Raw genomic sequence first — 21,612 nt, 5'->3', positions numbered from 1 at the left:
GGGTCTTAGGATGGAAGATGGAGTCATCATACATGCTTTAAATTGTAGTGTACCCATCTTTCATTCAAATTCTTGAAATTATAAGTCAAAAAGATTTTTGGAAGAAGGAACCAATGATTGCTTTTTGTTGGCATTTTGGCAGAGTTGGGAAAACTAAATCATCCCTCATAAATAGGAGGGGTATGACCATAATATGTTATATGAAAAGTTAAATAAGTTTAATTAAAAATATTAAAGACAAATATAATGTTCTTCCTATAGCATTGTGCATTCACGTAGTTGCCCATCCATCTCCTGTGCTGGAGTTGTGACTTGTATTACTTACGGAAACAGGTCAGACTGATTTCTTCCGGTTCCCAGCTATCATCTGCCTGCCGGAAACCAAGCCTAGTCACCTTGGTTTTTCAATACAGGGTTTCTCTGTGTAGCCCTGGCTGTCCTGGAACGTACTTTGAAGACCAGGCTGGCCTCAAACTCAGAAATTCACCTGCCTCTGCCTCCCAAGTGCTGGGATTAAAGGCGTGCACCACCACCGCCCGGCCCTAGGTCACTTTATTACACTAAGTGTAACTTTTCATATGAGATGTGTGTTTGTATGAGAGAGAATGATAGAAGATCGCACACATGTACACAGAGAGAGACAGACAGAGACAGAGAGACAGACAGACACACATGTACACAAGAGAGAGAGAGAGAGACAGAGAGACAGAGAGACAGACAGAGATCTCCACATTCTGCTCTTTAGTTCAAAGTTCATTCTTCATATTAAAAAAATTAATTTATAATATCCAGTTGATTTGAATTTTTATCTAATGGACTTTGAGGGGCAAGGAAGAGCTGTGGTTACATCTGTTACTAAAGTTTCTGACATTTTATGTGCAGTAGTTTTATTTATAGAGACCAAATGCCAGAATAGGGAAAAGCTGGATTAGCACGATAGTTTAGAATTATACTAGGTAGAGCACCCCTTAAAGCTTTTAAAGTAATATTAGTTATAGGACTGCTGCCATGGTTCAGAGAGTAAAATTTCTTGTCCTGCAAGCCAGAGGACCTGAGTTTTATTCCCAAGAGCCCTTTTGTAGAGAAAGAGAACCAACTCCTGAAACTTGTCCTGAACTCCACACTACACACATGAGCAAGCACACACTCCCTAATATATTTTAATAATGACAGCTTCAGTGGTTTGGTGATGGATTTTTTTTTCCTGCCTCCATTTCCTGAATACTTGACATTACTTCTTTTTTCCCTGTAAGCCTTGGCTGTCGTTCCTTCTGTAAGACCCAGGAGGCCACTGCTGCTTGGTCCTGGGTCTTTGTGGGGTGGATACTTGGGATCTTTTTTGCATGACTGCCTGCCTCAGTGACCTCCCTTCCCTCCAGGTCACGTACTTCAGCCTCTGGTACTACAACAAGCAGAGCCAGCGGCGCTGGGTGGATTTGGAGAAAGCGCTCAAGAAGCAGCTGGATAAGCACGCGCTGGAGCCCACCGTCTACTTTGGCGTGGTGTTTTATGTGCCTTCTGTTTCTCAGCTGCAGCAGGAGATTACCAGGTGAGAAGGTCTCTGCCACCTGTGGTAGAAAGTAGTCTACAGAGGTCAGAAGAGTGGAGCTGGGGTCAAAGGTCCTTGAGATAAAGGCCCATGACCGACTTTGCCCTGCGGCCCACATTTTTTCAGTCACTGGATTACTAAGAGGCTCTGGAATGTTCTGGAATGTGGTATGTCAGACCGAATTATGGCTTGCCGGTCCCAAAGGCACAGGAAAGGTGATCAGTTCACCCTGGCCATGAACTCTTGTGATATCCTCTTTAATGTTCTTGCTGTTTCGTTTCTGGTTCCTTGTAATAAGGAAGCAGGAGAGGGGAGATTTAAAATGTGTAGTCCTGAACTCTGTGTTTTCTCAAGGAACTGGCCAGGTTCTTGGAATTATTGCCCCGGAAGCTATCTTCTGTAGATGGTCGGCCATGGGGGACAGAGGGGACACAGAGAGGGAGGATGCTTCTGAGCAGAGTTAGCTAGTAAACACACGTACAGGGGCCTAAGCGGTGGAAGAGTTCCAAGAAGTCTTGCTTTGCTTCATCCCTTTTATAGAAGGCCCTTCCCATGCAATGGAAAAATCCCAAGTATGTTCCTTCTGGGCCCCTCTAGTGTCAGCTTTGTGTCCCTTCCTATCCCATCAGTCCCCTTTGCTCCCCCTACACGGTTTTGTTTCTGCTTTCCTGTATCTTTTATCTCTGTCTCTTAATCTCTCTCACACTCCAGTCTTTCTCATCTGACTCCAAGAAGCTTTGGGATGCCCCAGGTCGGGGTGTACTTTGTCTACCCCATGCTACCTCAGGACTTGCTTGTAGATCTGCCTGTTAAGGTGGTTGGTATCACAGCCTCCTGTTAAGGTCATTGGTGTTCCTGTCTTATCTTCTTTCTACATCTTAAGCCCATGTTTTCCTTGGCTTTGTTTTCCATTTGGAAGCTGTAGTGCCCTGCAGCTAGTGAGAATTGCTGCTCCCTCAGGCTTGTGGAATGCTGTTGGAATCTGCCAGGTAATTACCGGAAGATACCAGGAAACAGCAAGGGTGAGCTAGTAGGGATAGACACAGAGAGACTGTGCCACAGGTCTGAAATGTAAATATTGGAGAGAGAAAGTGGAAGCCAGGGGGAAAAGTACGAGCTGTCTACTTAACTCGTTTAAACATTTACTGAAGATATTCTGCGATCTAAGAGCTGTTGGGTAGTCACTTGAATCTGACCTTGGAGGAGTTACTCACAGTCTGATGGAACTGGCAGTTCATTTACATAAGTAGTCACAGTATCCTATGATAACAAGCATTTGATTTAAAGCTCTGGATTCCTCGGGATGGGGCATGGAGACCGTGGCTAAGGAAGGGAAAGGGTTGACTTCTTGACAGGCTTTAGAAGACATTTTCTAGTTGGGAAGGGCTTGTGGAAAACAGTCAGGATAAAAAGTCTCAGATGATACTGGAGAGGAGAAAAGAGGTTTAAAAGCCAGATGTATACTAATCATAAAGACATGGTTCAGTGAGTAAGGCTTTTTCAAATTTTTTTGTTTTTGTTTTTTGTTTTGTTTCTTGGTTTTTCGAGACAGGGTTTCTCTGTGTAGCCCTGGCTGTCCTGGAACTCACTCTGTAGACCAGGCTGGCCTCAAACTCAGAAATCTGCCTGCCTTTGCCTCCCAAGTGCTGGGATTAAAGGTATGCGCCACCACTGCCCGGCAGCTTTTTCAAATTTTAATAATGGTGTAGAATGATCCAATTTATGTCTTACAAAGACCATTCACACTAGCTGATGGATTAGAAATTAAAACACAACAAAACAAAACCCTTGTGAATGAAATTGGAAGTGGCAGGAGACCAGTTAGGAGCTGTCATTAGAGTAGAGCTTAGGCGTGAACCACAGAAGAGCATGAAGAGGAATGGAGTTATTGGGTTCAGCCAGCAGGACTGCTTCCTGATCAGGTTCAGAGACCTAGTAGAGAAGTTCTATCAATGAGAAGTGTCATGAGTATCAATAAGAAGCCTTCCGGATCTGAAATGAGGCCCAAAGGCCAACCATGCAGACTTGTGTGACAACTCTACAATACAAAAGCTGGTTCTTTCTCTCACATCCTGTCACCCTCAGCGTCTCCTTCCCACTTCTAGGTCGCTCATAGGCTAAGACATCTGGACAGGTTCTAGGTCTCAGAGCTGTAGAGTCAGGAAGCAGAGCAGTGGTTTCTAGGAAGGGGGAAGGTGTAGGAGAACTACATGCAAAGAAACTCTTGCAGGTGATTGGTACTCAGGCAGTGACTGGTCCTGGAGCAGTGACTTCATGTGTTTTTTTATGTGACAAAATTGTGTGTTGGAGCAGTTTATTATATGCCAGCTCTACCTCCAAAAGAGCTTATAAAACCACAGTCAAGGCTGGAGATGTAGTTCAGTGGTAAGGCAGTAGCAAAGCTCTGGGCTTAGTCACCTCTCTCCCCATCCCCCATACTAAGGAACCAACCCCTCTCCCCCCCCCCCAAAAAAAAAACATTCAAAAGTACTTGTCAAAAAAGGAGAGAACAGAAATCTGAATCGCAAGAGGACTTGTCAGGAAAATATAGCCACAAGGCAGCTGAAAACTGTCCCCCACAGGACAAGCCCTTACGGGGATTGTTGTTTGCAAAAGATAGTAAAATTTGAGAATAGTAAATGGCTGGATAGATGGAATTTTTACAAATTCATGAATTGCTAGTATGTAATAACATCTTGGTTACTACAGTAGTCCGTTTTCTGTTACTTGTAACAATATTGTTACAGCCTGTATAAGTGTTAATGGAAAGAGACTTATCTTGCCTCACCATTCGGAAGTATACTTGTTTGTAAATGCGGCACTTTCCTGGTATGTCATTTACAAGGAAATTTCCACACGGGAGCTTACATAAAGGATATTGAACTAGCAATGAACAATTTATAGCATATGTGGAAGAACTGGCTCTCATAATGGAACCTGTTCACAGCTAAGGTAAGAAGCAAGCCCAAGTTAGTTTGGTCTATGGATGCTGCATTCCAGGGTTTTACTCGATGTAAGGGAAGAGTCTAGAATAATGAGGAGTATGTGGCACACACACACTAGATATACTGCTGTAAATACCATCTCTTTTGGCCTTTGAAAGCCATATAGAAAGTTGCAGGTTACCCCCTCTGACACCCCAGAATTACCGTGATATCTGCTAGCTGGTAGAAGGGGAAGCTAGATTTAAATTCTTTTTATTTGAATAGATGGTGTGTTGGTCAGGCCATTTGGTAACAAAGGGCAGAGACTTAAAGCCTAGCTAAAAGGGTGCCATAAAAATGCATGTGAATTCTGGGGAACTCAGATGTAATCTGCTCCTGGACTGCTCAAAGACACAAACCTAGAGAGACTCAGGCAGAGATGGCATTGTAAACTACACTGGCAGAATCACTGGACCAAACCTAGCACTATCTCCAGTGTCTAGAACGATGTTGTAGAAGAACAATGACAGGCCCTAGCACTGACCTATTCAGGGAATAGAAGGAAGCTCTGGAGCTTTGTCCTAGTGGAGAGATGATAGGACGACATGTTTCCTGACTGGAAATGCATTACTGATAGTGCCTTGCTGCTTGAGTGCCAGCACATGTGCAGTGTTGTTAAAGGCTTTACTTGTGTCACTCGGATGTGTTCACCCTGTGAAGGGGTGGTCATACCTTCATCTTATTGATAATAACATGTGAATCTACAAACTGTGACTCACCCAAGGTCGTGCAGAATCCTCAATTCCAGGGTTGGAATTTACACCTAGGTCCACGTGACACTACGGGGGGTGGGGGGTGGGGGGGGGGGGGCAGAAGAAGAAACTATGTTACAGAATATTAAAGTCTTTTAGAAGTTATTCTTTTAGGGTTATACTTTAAAAACTTACTGATAGCCTGATCTGAAATCTCAAGAATTATTTGCCTTAAAATTTACAGAGCTAGTGAAGTTTTTATCTAACTAACTTCTTAAAATCTCATATTACCAAGTTACAAGTGAGAGACTTAAAAGCAGATTGGTCATTGAGTGTGTATTTTTCTTACCATGAAGAATGGATGGCCAGGACTGTTTTACAGGGCAGAAGACAGATTTTTTTGTTTTTTTGTTTTTATTTTTGTTTTTATTTTTGTTTTTGTTTTGTTTGTTTGTTTTTTGAGACAGGGTTTCTCTGTGTAGCCCTGGCTGTCCTGGAACTCACTCTGTAGACCAGGCTGGCCTCGAACTCAGAAATCCACCTGCCTCTGCCTCCCAAGTGCTGGGATTAAAGGCGTGCGCCACCACTGCCCGGGTTATTGTTCTAGAGGTGACTTTGACCTATGTTTTCTCTGAGGGATGTGTGGCTTGCTGGAGCTCAAGCCAGGCTCACACATGCTAAGCAAACATTTACCCCAGAGCTACATCCCTGATCCCTTATTTTGACTTTGAAATAATTAAAGCAATGGATAGATAACAGATTTGTCATTAAACAAATCAAATGGTGTGCTTATATTGTTTGTGGCTTTCTTTCCACTTTTTGAAAACATCTAGGGCTACAGTTTTATTTGACAGTTTATGTTCCCACACTAAACTATGGTAAAGTGCAGTGAGTCTTGGCTGGAGATTATAGTGACACTGGTTTCATAAACTCATCCTTTAAAACAGGTATCAGTATTACCTGCAGCTGAAGAAAGATATTCTGGAAGGAAATCTTCCCTGTACATTAGAACAAGCCATTCAGCTGGCTGGCTTAGCTGTTCAAGGTAAGGAATGCATGTGAAGTAGTAATTCTGTCAGATTAAGATAGGTGTTAAAACAAGAACAGTAAAGGATTCTGTAAGTAACTGATTTTTTAATATGAATTGTTATAGTATCTATGTACTAATGGAATACCATGTTTTTATCTGGAGACTCGTAAGAAGACCATTTGGACCCCTTCAATGAAATGGGAGTCTTGTGGACATGTCTGAGAGATGACATGTCAAAGGAGCATGCATGCATATATGTGTGTATATATGTATATGTATATATACACATATATATGTATGTATGTAGATATAAAAGAATTTAGCATGCTAAGTGTTAATTTTGCTCCAAGACTTGATTTGAACATAGTATTTTGGGAGGAATGACCTTTCTATCAATAAGTTTAATGAAATTGTATTCACTTAGACTTTAAGAACATCCCATCTCTTTGGTTTCTCTAGTAATAGCTGTTCCAAATTATAGAGCGTCCTCACTCATAATAGAAGTGGTTTTGCTTCATAAATGCTTTTTCAATCAATTGCACGTGTCCATGACTACATCTATGCTGCCTGGAAATGTCTGCTGGCGCATTATTTCAAGTGATAACTGGTGTTTAACGATGGAAACTGAAACATAATCAAAAGAAACTTAAGCTGGACACAGTACCATATAACTTTAACCTCAGCGAGGAAGCAAGACGTGAGTTCAAGGCCAGTCTGTTCTACGTCCCGAGTTCTGGGCTAGTTAAGACCACAGAGTGGATCCATGTCTCAAAACAAAACACAACACAAAGGAAAAAGAAAAAATGATAAAACTCCTCCAGATCCTAGCTGGCCTGGACACCTGTTGCCTTGAGAATAACAAACTTCCGACACCTTCGTGTTCAGTTCCCTCTATGTTGCCTGAATGTGTGTATTCACAGGACACATTCCCTGTCCCTGTTTGACACGAACCTGTGCACAGAAGCACATGTCACATGCAGGGCAGGTTTGTTTCTCTTCATAGACATTTTTCCCAAGCCAACATGCATGAATCTGCCTATTGCTCTATTATCTGTTAGACAGAGTTGGTGTCTGAATCATATAAACATGTCATTCATACTGCTTGTTATTTTTTGTTGTGCAAATGTGTTATTGTGAAAATTAAATGTAGCCAACATGTGGATATTTATCATTTTATTTAGCTGATTTTGGTGACTTTGATCAGTATGAATCCCAAGATTTTCTTCAGAAATTTGCCTTGCTTCCTGTGGTAAGACTTCTTTTGGCATTGGGCCCTTTTATGCATAGTTTGTCCCTATACTCGTAGCCATCCCTGATTGCCCACATAGTAGACATTCTACGCAGGGCTAGCATTAGAGTCATCGTAAACATCTCATGTGTCAATCTTTCCCTGTTACAGTCTTCCTGGTCTTTGTAAATTCACAGAAACTGTAATTTTCTGTTCAGTACTTACAGACATTGTTTTTGCCTTTGGTTATGAGTCTGAGGAGAGAGGTTTGGTTTTGGTTTTGGAGAATCACAAAGTTAATATTGGAATGAACTTGACTTGTTATCAGTGTTAAAATCCTGCCTTCTCCTTTCTAAAGTTTCTGCTGAAGAAATGGATGTGAACATCTCATTCACACACCTGAGGAGAGTGGGCTGTTCTGAATGGCTTAACACTGAGCTCAGAACTGGCTCATGGGTGTTTCCAACCTTAAAACTTAGCTGAAAGTTCCCCTTGGAGCTGCAGAGAAGGCAGGGGAAATCTTTTGGCTTCTGAGTAGAAACCACTCAGTTTATTATTATGGCCATATACAAAAGCAGAGCTCCCCAGTGCTAGCACTCACTGTTCCACATTCTGCCTGAAGTGCCAAAGTCAGTGACTGTCCCAGTGGCTCATTGTAAAAACGTGCACGTGCTCACTGCTCTGTGTTTCCTTCAGGGTTGGCTACAGGACGAAAAAGTGCTGGAAGAAGCAGCCCAAAAAGTGGCCTTGCTGCATCAGAAATACAGGTAACACAGAAAAGACCCACAGCTCATGGCTGCTTGATTTTGAAATATGTTTTGTATATTAAATTGGGAACATTACTGCAGCCTGTTTGTGACGTGAATAAGTAAAGTTCACTGTGTGCCAAATACTGGTCTGTAAGTACATTCCCCTAGCATTTCAGTCATTGTCCATGTACCGATGAGGGAACCAGGGATGTCCTTAAGGTGCCAGTTCATCACCCATGTATTAAATGTGTGGTAGTAACTAAGCCTGTATAAATTAGTGCATGATCAGAGAAGTCTGTCTTCTAGGATTCAGCCCTCCAGGTGCTCTTTATTTTGTCCCTTCCTTCCCTCCCTCCCTCCTTCCCTCCCTTCCTCATCCCCTTCTGTCCTTCTGTCTTTCTTTGTTTTTTAAAATAGTGTTAGAGTTTGGACTCAGGGGCTTGTACATAGTAGACAGACACATTACCACTGAGCTGTATCCTCTGCCCTTGAGATTTTTAAGAACCAGGTTGGCCTCAAACTTGCTACCTTGCTGCCTCTGCGTCCTGCATGCTAGACATGCATTGCCATGGCCATTGCCCCCTGTTTACTTTTGGGAGCAGGATTTCTGTCCCCTGGGAAGCAATGATGAGAATCCTCGAGTCCTCGTGTCTGTTGCCCAGGTTATCCTTGTAATTCTCGTCTATGCTGGTCCATGTTGACTTTCTTTGATGGTGAACCTCTATTGACTCTAAGAATCTCCTGAGATGCTAGTTTTTACTCTAAGCCAAGTACACAGAGTTCCAGATACTTTATATATAGAATGACATTCTGATAACTCCAGTAGTCTTTAAGGAGACTATTACCTTCAGCTTAGAAACAAAGAAAACTAAACTCGGAATGGCTCAGGTCTGATATATGCTAAAAGCGACTTGAAAGTACATGTGCCTGCTCATAACCTTCAGTCTTTCTATGTATTCTCTCTCTCTACCCCTTTGGCTGCAAAAGAGTAACTTCCAAAAGTACCATCCTCTCATCTCTCCACGTGCTCCTGCCCAAGTGCTCACTCTCTAAAAACCACTACTCTCACTCTTTAGCCTCTGTGTCTACACAAACCATATTCCCTTAGTGCACTTCTTTGATCCCAACGGCACACTGACCCAAAGGCACACATGACCCAGGGGCATACAAGAGCCTGGTTTTTGTCATTTATTGCATTTGTTTTTTATTGTCACTTAAATAATAGGACTTAGGAACCTGTAAGTCCTTTCTATCCTTATGAGACAGAGTGCTGGCTGGTTTGGCCATAAACAGTATAATTCTCTGCCTTCTAAGAATGTGTTCCCAGCAATCTTAGGATAGGCGGCACAGCCCACTGTGGTAGCATCTAGCAGTAGAAAAAGGGTGCAGTGGGGAGGCGTGGACAGATTGTGTGAGGACTGCACTGGGCAGTGGCAAGTACTGGGGATTCCCAGAGAATCTGACAGGAGGATCGGTACAGTCACTGAGCCCTGAGGAAACTAGTGATTGCTGGGTCCGTGTGTGGATGGTGGATGGATGAGGGGATGTGTGCGCAGAGGTTCAGATGTGTGAGGAACACAGTACAGTCTAAGCAATGCAGACTCTGGGATGACTGCGTGAGAGGGGCTTGGGCACATGGGGGAGCAGCAGCTGGTGAGGCTGGGGAGGGGAGTCCATGTGGTTAAGCACCCTTCCTTCCTCATGTCTTTCTAGGGCTCCAGTCATCTGAACTGAAAGGGATCCATTTCTTACATTTATCACTTAGTCTTTAAAAACATTTTTAAAGATCTATTTATTTTATTTTATATATGTGAGTGTTTTGCCTGCATGTATGTATATCATACCCATGCCTGTGGAGGTCAGAAGAAGGCACCAGGTCTTCTGGAACTGGAGTTACAGGTGATTGTGAGCTGCTCATGTGGGTGCTGGGAATCAAACCCGGGTCCTCTGGAAGAGCAGCCAGTGCTCTAACCACTGAGCAAACTCATAATTTCCATTACTTTGTTTGTAAGCCAAATTCTCAGTATTTCCTGATATTTTAGGATAATGAAGCAACTGTTTGCTAGTTTAGGTAAAAACTCTTGGATTTGTATTGACGACATCTTGGTAGCTGCTTGTCCCTTGTCTGTCCTTTTTACCTTCCCGAAGCACAAGGTTAGGTATACTTGCCTTCTGCATTCAGCACAGTGCTTCATAGGTCGCCCATTTTTGCTATGTTTTAGAGGATCAATATCAGCAATTATTATTATATATCCAGATGCTTCGGAGCTTAAATGTTTATAATGTTTTATTCCACATTGATGTACATCGTTTAAGAGGTTCAGGTTTGGAGCAGTCTCACTCACGTCTGTTGGTTTGCAGAGGGCTCACAGCGCCGGAGGCTGAGATGCTGTACATGCAGGAGGTGGAGAGGATGGACGGCTACGGAGAGGAGAGCTACCCTGCCAAGGTAAGTGAATATCTAAGGCCGAGAGTAGCAAGCCGGCATGGCTGTACAGCCTTGTAGGCCCTGCCACTCTGGTGGCTCAGACAGGTGAATCATTTGAACACAGAATAGGAAGCAGAGTGAGGTTTTGTTGAAAAGGGGGAGGAGGTGGCACTTAGCAATTTGGGAAAATAGCATGGCCGAGGCCTTTGTGACCAGACTAGTCAAACACAGTCCTCTATTGAGGTTGTGCTTTGTAGGGTCAGGAAATAGAGTTCTTGAGAGTCTAAACTTGGCTCAGAGGGTCGAGGCACTTGCCACCAAGCCTGATGACTCAAATTTGATCCTGGGATTCACATGGAAGAAGGAGAAAACCAATTCCCACCGCTGTCCTCTGACCTCTGCATGTGTACCGTGGCATGTGTGCACCCACATCCAAAGTAAATAAATAAACATAAGAACAAAACTATTTTAAGAGAGTCCACACTCCTCTCTCTGTACTTACGGCAGGACACTGTGTTTGCCCATTCTGTTTTCTTTCTGAGCGATTGCCCGAGGGTCTTCTGGACAGTGTTTACCTGGGAAACGAGTTTAGGGAAGTGGATGCATTTGTCCCTGTGCTCCAGTTCCCAAGGGTCTCCTCCTTTCTCCTCTCGTCTAGGACAGCCAAGGAAGTGATATATCCATTGGTGCGTGTCTCGATGGCATCTTTGTGAAACACAAGAATGGAAGGCCTCCCGTGGTGTTCAGGTATTGTTTGTTCTGTGTTTTTAAATACTTAAGTAGTTATTGCTGACAAGTCTTCCCTCAGTTCTCATTGGGAAATGGAGATATTCCTTTTCTAAAGTTAAATGCCACCCAAGTACAGCCTTCATTAACATGCTACTGTCATCAAAAACAGATATGCAGCCTACTTGTAAGTGCTTAAAATGTGTGACTCTGCCGCCACAGCCACAGAGAAGCCATCTTTTCCTTTGATAGGGAATTTTTTGTTTGAGTTCTGGTTTCTGGAACTACTTATTCACTATGGAAAAAATCTAGGCTTCCTTTTGTCTATAGTTATGTAACAAAATTACTAAAATGCCAACGTCTCAGCAAACTTCAGCTTTATAAAGTTGATTTCCCCCCAGTTATAAAAAAGAGTGCTATTTGTACAAGTCTTGGCATGTAGGTAGTAGGAACGTACACTGACGGGTAGGGACAGGCTCAGAGTGCCGAGTGGTTTCTGAGAAGTGAACTTCCAGGCGGCTTAAGAGTACTTTGTAATATTCTTTGTTCCAGTTGTATCTTTTTGGACACATAATAATATTTTATTAATCCTTTGAGATTTTGTATATCTTTATATAATGTCTTTTGACCATATTGCCCCCATTTCTCCCCCTAACTCCTTTGAATAAAATCCCCAACTTGGTATCAATATACATATGTTTGAAACCTATGGAATCCATATACTCATGGGTATGGAGTCATACACTGGAGCATAGTCAATCTATGAGGGCCACACCCTTAAGGAAAGCTGGATTTTTCTCCTCAAGAAGCCATCAAGTGTCAGTAGCTCCTTGGCTGGGGGGTGGGGGGGGGAGATGGGTTTGACCTTGTGCTACAACCACCGCCGCTGTGAACCCAAAAGTGTCAGCATGCCACCAGTGTCTAGATGACACTGTTCCACTCCATTCTTCCCTGACCTCTGGCTTTTATAATCTGTCTTCCTTTTCTTCCACAATGGTCCCTGAGCCTTGGTGAGAGGGTGAGTGACATAGATGTGCCATTTGTGATTGAACACTCCACACGTACTTTGTGCACTTTGACCAGCTTGACTTTCTGTGTTAAGCACCTCCCACACAAAGAAGCTTCTCCGAGGAAGTCTGAGAGCAGCGCTGATTGATGGGTGTACAGACACCAGTTTGGAGGGCAGTTTGATATTATGACCATTTAGCAGAACAGTAGGTTTTCCCCTGGGGCCAGTGAGCTCTCTACCATCTCCTCCTTCCTCACATTCTACTTTTTCTACTTATTCTTGAGAACTGGTCTTCCCGTTTAAGAACTTTTTCACTAAAATGACAACTCTTCTTTTTCTGGCTTTGCTCTACCACCTTTGGGCCCTGAATTATTCAGAGTGACAGTGGCCACAAAGAGTAGACATGGCTTGGGGAGCTGAGCCCCTCTTTTACACTGCACTGCCTGTGCGGGGACTGTTTCTATGACAACAGGACTCTTGTCCCCAACCTGGTTATAGTAAATCTTCCCAGTGTGCTGAGCTGGGGGCATAGGGACAGGAAAATGGATCTGGATTTACTCAGACAGCAGAACTGTACCAAGAGGCCATATGGAAGTCTCAGGTGTTCAGTTGGTTGCTTTTTTCACCCCACGGGAGTTTTCAAATTTGCCTCATTTAATACAATTCAAATAAAAATCTTTAGGTTGAACAACTGAGCAGTAAGGCAATAAATTAATTTTGATTTAACAAATTTTAGCTAAATAAATATAATACAGGCTGAGCATCCTGAGTCCCCAAACCCCCAGATAACGATGTGGGGGGTCGAAGGATCGAGTCCAGTGGTAAAGCGCTTGCTTTGTGTTTACGAGGCCCTGAGTCGGCGGGTGAGGGGAAAGAGTTTCCCCTTGAAGTGCTTCATGTTCAGGAGCTTTGGATTTCCAGGTTATGGCTGCTCAACCACTGCTAGATTCCAAATATTTCAAAACTTGCCAACTTCTGGAATTAGCCACTCTTCTGGTCCCCAGTGGTTCTGAGGGGGACGGACTAGCTCGGAACTGCTAAGCGTCTTCCAGACTCAGTTGCTTTCTGACAGTAGCACACAGCTAGGTAATAAAAACCAGATCTAGTCGGTAAAAGCTAAAGATGATAAAATTAGGAGAAGCAGGATACAGTTTATGTCCTACTGACAACACTCAGAGTAACTCACCCTTGGTTTCTGAGCACTTGGCTTTCTCTTCACCCCGTAGCTTTTCAGAGTGCACTTCTGTCTCGTCCCTTACCTTATGCTGTTTGCCTTCACTGCTAACCAGTGTGTTTGCTTTTATGTTGTCTGGTGCCCTCCTGCTCTTCCGAGTGCCTCTTTAGGGACCATCACCCCACTGATCTTAGTATCCAAGTGTCTGGTACAGTTATCATCATTGTGAGAGTGGATGCCCTTTAAAGCGGTAACATAAGTATCTTTGATTGTTCAGCCAATCTGGTGAGTCAGGTGTATTAGTTACACCTGTTTCTGTGAAATAATTCTTTGACCAAAAGCAACTTAAGGATGTTTATTTTGGCTTACCAGGGCAGGAAGCTGAGATCACTCAGCTCATATGAGTGGAAAAAGACTATAAACTTGGCTACTATATATATGGTTTATGATATAAAATCTATTTATTATATATTTATATAATATAAATATATTGTTTATATAACTATATAATATGTAAACATAACAAAATATATATTAGATACAAATATTAAATATAAATCTACTCATAATATTTATATAGTAATATATAATATATTTATATATGTAAAATAAACTTTGTTTTTTTGTTTTTTGTTCTTTTGTTTTTTTGTTTTTCGAGACAAGGTTTCTCTGTATAGCCCAGGCTGTCCTGGAACTCACTCTGTAGACCAGGCTGGCCTCGAACTCAGAAATACGCCTGCCTCTGCCTCCCAAGTGCTGGGAGCAAAGGTGTGCGTCACCACCGCCCGGCCGTAAAATAAACTTTTAAGTCACATATCAAACTTAAGGAAAAATGATGCGTTACATCTCCCAGTGTACATATGTGCATTCAGCATTCTCTGTTTTTTCTTTAGGTGGCATGACATTGCTAACATGTCGCACAACAAGTCCTTTTTTGCATTAGAGCTGGCAAATAAAGAGGAGACCATCCAGTTTCAAACTGTGAGTGAGCACAAAAAATCATGGAATGCTTCTCAACAAAGTTAGCAAGTTAGCATTTCTGAGTTCTCTTTTGTGTACTCAGGGATGGGAAGTTTGGACTAATTTAGGACTTCATAATTCTATGTGCTATAAAAACTTATACTTAAATGTTACAGAATGGCACTTGGGAAAAATGCTCACTTGTTAAATGTTGTTGAGCAAATGAGTCTTTGTATCCGTATTCTTTGATTCAAGTGATTTTTTTAATGTATATGAGTACACTGTAGCTGTCCTCAGATTCCATTACAGATGGTTGTGAGCCACCATGTGGTTGCTGGGAATTGAACTCGGGACCTCTGGAAGAGCAGTCAGTGCTCTAAACTCTTGAGCCATCTTGAGAGACTTGTGAACTAATTGTAACGAAAAGTAGAGGAGACAGTAAGCCTAGCTACTGGCCCGTGCTGGTGAGCCGCTCGCTCTGCGTGCTGCTGAGCCTGTTGCTGTTCTTGCTGTCTTAACAAAGGCAATATTAAGGCCCTGGAGCAAATGTTCTGTTTAGAAAGTCTCTGAGTGTTATTTCTCAGGAGTGGAGTTGATACTTGATACAAACATGATGTTTAGGAACTGCTTGCTCACACTGCTAAGAAGATCAGTTCTTTTTCACCGTTAGGTTCTCACAGCTTTCAGAGGTTAGCCACAGGGCTAGGGAATGAGGGCGTCACTGTGGGGATGGGGGGGGATGAGGGAGTCATGGGGGGATGAGGGCATCACTGTGGGGATGTGGGGATGAGGGCATCACTGTGGGGATGAGGGTGTCACTGTGGGGATGAGGGAGTCACTGTGGGGATGAGGGGGTCACTGTGGGGATGAGGGGGTCACTGTGGGGATGAGGAATTCGCCATGGGTGGTAGATGGTGTAGACACAATGTCTCGGCATTACAAGTGTCTTCCTCTCTGTGTGCTTCCCTACAACTCTGTGTGTTTCATCTGCCAGGAAGACATGGAAACAGCAAAGTACGTGTGGAGGCTGTGTGTAGCACGGCACAAATTTTACAGACTGAACCAGTGTAACCTGTGAGTATCTCCTGCTGTGGAAATTGTAGGAAAAAAATGTAAAATTGCATTTATCCAGTTTGTATGTGTGTCAGGGGACCACATGTAGAAGGCAGAGGACGACTTGGAGAGCCATGCTCTCCACCGAATGAGTTCTAGGGACTGAACTGAGCTCCGCTGAGCTTGGCAGCAAGCACCTTTCACGGTCATAATCCTTGAAGGTTTTTAAAAACCGGAAAGGATGTTTTTTGTCTTTCTCATTTTCTTTGGGGATCAAACCCAAGGCCTCCTACATGCTAGGCAGGCATCCTACCACTGAGTTGTAATCTCCAGTCTGAGAGTAGTAGTCTTTTGTTGTTTTGTTTTGTTGAGACGAGATCTCAGTATGGAGCCTTGGTAGGCCTGGAGAGTGTTATAGATCAGGCTGGCCTCGAACCCACAAACATCCATCCAATTGTCTCTGCCTCCTGAGTGCTGGGATAAAAGGCATGGGCCCCCATGTCTTGTTTGGGAGTAGTATTCTTTATAATGTTTAGTCAATATCTTGGTCAGGATTTTGAGGTCAGCATTATTCATTTTTAATATATATGAATTATACAAAGTAAGAAGCTGTTCTGACATGTCCACACATGTGTGCAAGGGCCTTGTTAGTAGTTAGCCTCTCTCACATACTCATCCCAACTCCTCTCCATTCCTACTCTACATCTTTAACACGTTGTTATTCCTTCAGTTTATTTGCTTGCTACAGAGTTTTGGTTTGTGGTTCTGGCAGGCTTTGTACTCACTGTGTAGCCCAAGTGAGCCTCAGACTCACAGCAATCCTCCTGCTTCAGTCTTCCAAGTGCTGGGATTATTGGCTTGAGCTACCACACCCACAGCTTCTCCTTTTACTAACACACACACACACACACACACACACACACAGACACACACTGAGTCTTGCTATGAGAGGGAATATGTGCCTTGTCTTTGTGGGGCTGGTTTATTTTGCCTGACACGATGGTGTCCGTTGCCCATGTTCATGCAAACAATTTCGTTTTTTGTGGCATGGCCACCTTTCATGCTCTCCGCCCACTCTTGAATTTGTGTACGAAATTGTTACATGCAGAGGAGCCAGGAGACCTGGACCTGGGAAAGCTCTTTAGCTGGCCAGGAGACGAGCATTTGTGATGTTACTTCTGCATATAATAATTACATTCAAGTGATTACAGAGTCTATGGGAACACAGCATTTTCATTTTGAAGCTTTTCATGAATTTAGGACCATTTGTGACGAGTCATCACCACCTCGGTTCATTTTTTGAAAACATAGTGACAGCCACTGTGAAGTGACAGCCACCGTGAAGTGACAGCCACCATGAGGAAGCCTTTAAGCGTGATGCCATCTAGTAAAGCCTGTATTGCATCACGTCGTGGCTAATGCCTTTTTGAAAAGTGTATTTTAGCAGTTCCTAATTTTAATGATTTCAAAGTTCAGAGAGAAAAGCAATGGACATGTGTGGGAATTCTTATAATCTTAGAAATATAACTTTTGGCATGTTGCCAAATTTGAGTAACGCTGCATAGATATTATTAGCCACACAGATTATTCTTGTGTGAAGAATATTTGATTCTCTTTAGAGATACCATGTATGAAGGACTGTTTTCCAAATTCTGTTTTTAATGTCTGCATATCCGGGAACTGTTAGTGTGTGTATGTAAGACTATGTGAGACAAGTCTGTCATCGTGTACAATATAGTGGGTAAGGTAAATGAAGCTTATACTGTTAAATCCTCACCTTTTGATGGGTAAGAAAACCGAAACGATTTTTATAGCCATTTCTTGAAGGCTCTCAACACAGGTCTAGTAACATCTGAGGCGTCGGTAGGACTTGTTCTAATGGTCCAGCTAGGTAAGCTTAGTGTGCTGGACAGGTAACTATGGCTAAGTGGTAGTTACCCCTGTTTTGGAGATGGAGTTGCTTTCTCTGCACCCCTCCTTATGTCCTTTCTATAGGATAGTGGCGTTGGGGTGCCTCTGATTCATCTAACCTTGGCCCAGGTGATATTTACCCTGACAGGATCTAGTATTCCTGTTTCCCACCCAGACAAAGCCCTGAAGGTAGCAGGGTCATCTTTTTATGTTAGTTTAGAAGCTAGCTCCCTTTGTTTTTTTTATGTATAAACAGAAATAATGAGACCTTCCTCGATCTCCTTTCAGGACTGTATTAGATATTAAATGAGATACCAGTGTCAGTCAGGTCAAAAGGCCTCTTCTGGTATCCCAAGATACCAAGAAGCCCAGAGTCGGCTGGCAGCAATCAGCTCCCTAGATTATATGAGGAAAACGGGAGCAGGGATCAACATTTCTCGGTGTAGGGACTTTCTCTCCCTTCTTTGTGGGTTGTGCTTTCCAACCTGCAAAGCTAAGTGAGAGAGAGGGCCCAAGAACCTTGAGAAAGGTGAGTGTTCCAGTTGTCAGCATGCTAATGGCTGAGCACAGTGACATGAGCTGGTTCTGTAGTTTAGGATGTGGGTGAGCGGAACAGCCAGCCCACTTCTGTTTGGAGACTTCTGTAGGCAACAGACTGACTACTGGCTCAGGGGACTGGAAGATGTAGTACCCTCCTTCCCTTCTGGCTTACCAGGTCCCCAGAGGACAGAGGTGACTCACCGAAGAGTATCAGTCCCTGGAAAAAGCTGAGATTGTCAAAGGTTCCCCACAGTTGGGTGGGTCTCCCTCCTGCCCTCCCTAGAAGGCTTGGGGACAGGAAGCTGTCCTGGAATTGGATTCAGGGAGCTTCCTTTTCTGTTCAGGTGCTTGGGTAGATGGGATCACTGACCTACAGTGAGGCGAGCCCCTAACCTCAACATTTCCTGTAGCCTTGTTTGGTCTCTGCTTGCCCACAGTGGCACGATGGGGCAGGGATCCGGAGCCAGGTCACTGACCTTGTAGCAGCCTGCTTACACACCTCTGGCCTGCTCTAAAACAGGGGGAGCTTTTGTTTTTCATTAAAGCACAGGAGGAAAGCCATTGAAACAAAATCCCAGGGTCTTTCCACTGCCTAACACATGATCAAGCCTGCCCTTTGCTAGCTGTGAATAAATGGATGGCCGACTGAGAAGAAGCTCACAGAGCAATGAGATATCTCTTACAGTTTTAAATTAATATGTTAACTTAGTACATGTGGGGTGTGTGTGTGTACGTGTGTGTGTGTGTATGTGTGTGTGATTGTAGGGGCTGCACTCAGGCATCCAACAGACCTGCCCGTTCAAATGCTGGTTCTGCCACTTGTTTGCCATGTGACCAGGTGTGATCTACCTAATCTAAGTATCACTTTCCTCATTTGTAAAACAGAGATAATGACCCTCCAGATGGCATCGTTGAGATTAAGATAACCACAAGTAGTCTTAGCGAAGTTTCACTAAGCAATATCCTGCATTTCACCTGAGCTCACAGCCGCTTTGCTGTTGCCTCCAGTGCACACACTCTAGCTATGAGTCTGAGGAGTTCTAGCTGCATCGCTTCTCAGCGTGCTCTGCTAGCACAGACAGCATCCCAAGAGTTTGGGACACAGAGCCAACAGTTGTTTTCCTTCGTGTGGGAAGTTAATGATGGCTGGCCTCTCCTTGAACTGCACTTAGAAGAACAATGAGAAAAAGAGGCAGACTGTTAGAAAGGTTGCCCGGGTCAGACCTTTCAGCAGGTGGGGCTCCTTTGTTCTGTTTTAGCAGAACTGGCTTCTGCTTCACCTTCCCACTAGATGCTGTGAGCAAGACACCAGTAGATAAGAATGGCTGCCTCTGTTCCTAGGCCCTGTGTCCTCGGATTCTGTACTTCACACACTGCAGATGTGTGTTCTTGCCCAGGCTGGCCATCTGTGCAAATGTTGTTAGGCATTTGTTGATAAGTGTGTGCTATCAGCAGCTCCTTCTCCCACTTTTGAATATATGCTGCTGTTGTTGTTGTTGTTCTGGGAGAGCACTCGTCTGAGACAGGGTCTCTGTAATCCTGGCTGTCTGGGAAATAGTGCTGAAGACCATGCTGGCCTCAAATTCAGAAATCCACCTGCCTCTACCTCCTGAGTGCTGGGACTAAAAGCATGTGCCACCATCCCTGACTTTGATGATTTTAAAAGCTCAGTTCATCTAGATGGAGAGCCAGCGACAGGCTGAACACAAAGTCCCTTTAAACCTAGGCCTGACTGTGGCCAGTGCCCAGAACCAAATTCAGTATCAAAGTCCTAAGATCAGAGTCTTGTGCATATTTAAGGGGTACTCTAAAAAGACCCCCACACACCCTGAAGGCTTGGGCACTTGGCATGATATTGGAAAGATAGAAGTGTGTTTTGGAAAATAGACACAGCTGCACTGTAAAGCCCTAAAGTTCACTGCCAGGAAAGAAAGGAATCGGAAAGAGACGTGTGCTGTTCTCTAGCAGCCTGAATGCTTCCCAGGTGTAGGAAACGAAATTGTTTAAAGAAATTGCCCAGTAAGTGCACAGGAATCACCTCATGTCCAAGAGTTTTCATTTTATAGGTCTTGTAAAAAAAAAAAAAGGCTAACATTCGGAGTGTAACACAGATGCCATTGTCAGAGTGCTAAGAATACGGCTCGTTTAGAAGAAAAGAGACTTCTTTTGGGCACATTTGCAGAGTCAGTGAATTTATTTTGTTTACTTTGTGAAGGCAGAGTTTTAGTAATAGTCCTTAGAGCGCTAACCAATGTCACAGAATGCGTTAGTAGTCAGTCATGAATCATACAAGCTCGTGAGCCAGGAGAAGATGGTAAGTTAAAAAGTCCTTAACAGGATTATGGGCATTAGCAGGCATCTAATGCACGTCTTCATACCATACCTACTCACACTTACTAAGTAACACAGATGTGAAGAAAGAGAAGGTGTGTGTGTGTGTGGTGTGTGTGTGTGTGTGTTTGTGTGTGTGTCCGACCAAAGAAAGAAATGTGTGCTTGTTTTGTTCTGGGAGGCTGTGGGGTCGTACATAAGGAAGTGACAATGCTCTTTTCTGTAATTTACGGCACGTTTGTCCTTTTGTCATTTGCCTTAGAATATACCTGGCTGTGTATCTTTTATTCGTGTTTTGTGACAGTGTGTCACTCTGTCTATATCCCAGCTAGCGAGCGTGTAATTCAGATGTGACTCGAGCACTCACGCCTTACTCTTGCACTTCAACTCTTGCACGCTGGAGTTACAGGTGTGAGCCACCTCACTGACTCCATTCCTAAATCTGATTTGTTGTTGTAGACTAGGAAGTGTGTCCCCTGGGCTCACAGTTGTCTTCTCCCACAGGCAAACTCAGGCCGCCACGTTGAATTCAGTCAGGAGGGGCTCATCTTCCAGGATGTCTCTGGTAAGAGCAGGAACTAGCGATATCACTCTCTTAATTAAAGTACACTTCGGGCAGTATGTTGAGTTTGAACCACAAATGTGTGCCAATGTTTGATTTTTACCCAAAGAAATAGTGACTTCTATAAGTTCAACTTAAGATTTATTATACATGTTTAAATATTAGATTCAACCAAATATTATGAATTTTAACTGGCTAGCCAAAAATCCTAAGTAGGTATTTCGTTTACTTGATGGCTTTGTCATCAAAGGGTTGAATGTATAGTACATAGAAGGTTTTTCTGTTCATGAGTTTAGACAAGAAGGTTTGCATCCATTCCTTCTTGTTCATAACTTTTTGGATGCAGACTTTCTTGTGCTGTCTAGTATCTCTGGTGTCAGTGCATAGAGCTTGTTCTTGCCACATGGGAGACATTGGAAATGATAAATATGCTAAGACCTTCTTCGTCTTCATGGTTATTCTCCATTTGTAATACATTTAACTCCTGTAGAAGTCATTTTTAGTGAAGAGAAAGAGTCCAGCAAAGAATGACTTTACTTTTTTCACCTGGGCAATGTGTTTTAACTCTGTGTCCAACTTTCCATTCCTTAGCCTAAACCCCAGCCCTATGGGATGCCTCCCCCACCCCAGCTGCATTATAATGGACACTATACAGAGCCATTTGCTTCTTCCCAAGGTAAAGTACC

At 43.4% G+C, this 21,612-nt stretch overlaps 1 protein-coding gene across 1 annotated transcript in view; it reads left to right on the top strand.

Annotated features, from left to right (window-relative positions):
* Positions 1 to 21,612, top strand: part of Ptpn21 (protein tyrosine phosphatase non-receptor type 21) — a 57,402-nt gene that overhangs the window by 19,505 nt on the left and 16,285 nt on the right. The window contains exons 3-12 of the mRNA XM_028777311.1: positions 1,380 to 1,549; positions 6,173 to 6,270; positions 7,437 to 7,504; positions 8,180 to 8,250; positions 10,594 to 10,681; positions 11,319 to 11,407; positions 14,463 to 14,550; positions 15,524 to 15,603; positions 20,869 to 20,929; positions 21,518 to 21,602. Coding sequence (XP_028633144.1) covers positions 1,380 to 1,549; positions 6,173 to 6,270; positions 7,437 to 7,504; positions 8,180 to 8,250; positions 10,594 to 10,681; positions 11,319 to 11,407; positions 14,463 to 14,550; positions 15,524 to 15,603; positions 20,869 to 20,929; positions 21,518 to 21,602 — 898 coding nt within the window. The remainder of the gene's footprint in view (positions 1 to 1,379; positions 1,550 to 6,172; positions 6,271 to 7,436; positions 7,505 to 8,179; positions 8,251 to 10,593; positions 10,682 to 11,318; positions 11,408 to 14,462; positions 14,551 to 15,523; positions 15,604 to 20,868; positions 20,930 to 21,517; positions 21,603 to 21,612) is intronic.

The sequence above is a fragment of the Grammomys surdaster genome, unplaced genomic scaffold (assembly GCF_004785775.1).
Source record: "Grammomys surdaster isolate TR1022 unplaced genomic scaffold, NIH_TR_1.0 279, whole genome shotgun sequence".
Classification (NCBI taxonomy): Eukaryota; Metazoa; Chordata; class Mammalia; order Rodentia; family Muridae; genus Grammomys; species Grammomys surdaster.
Note: the sequence above shows the minus strand (reverse complement) of the source record. Positions and strands in the feature narration are given on the sequence as shown.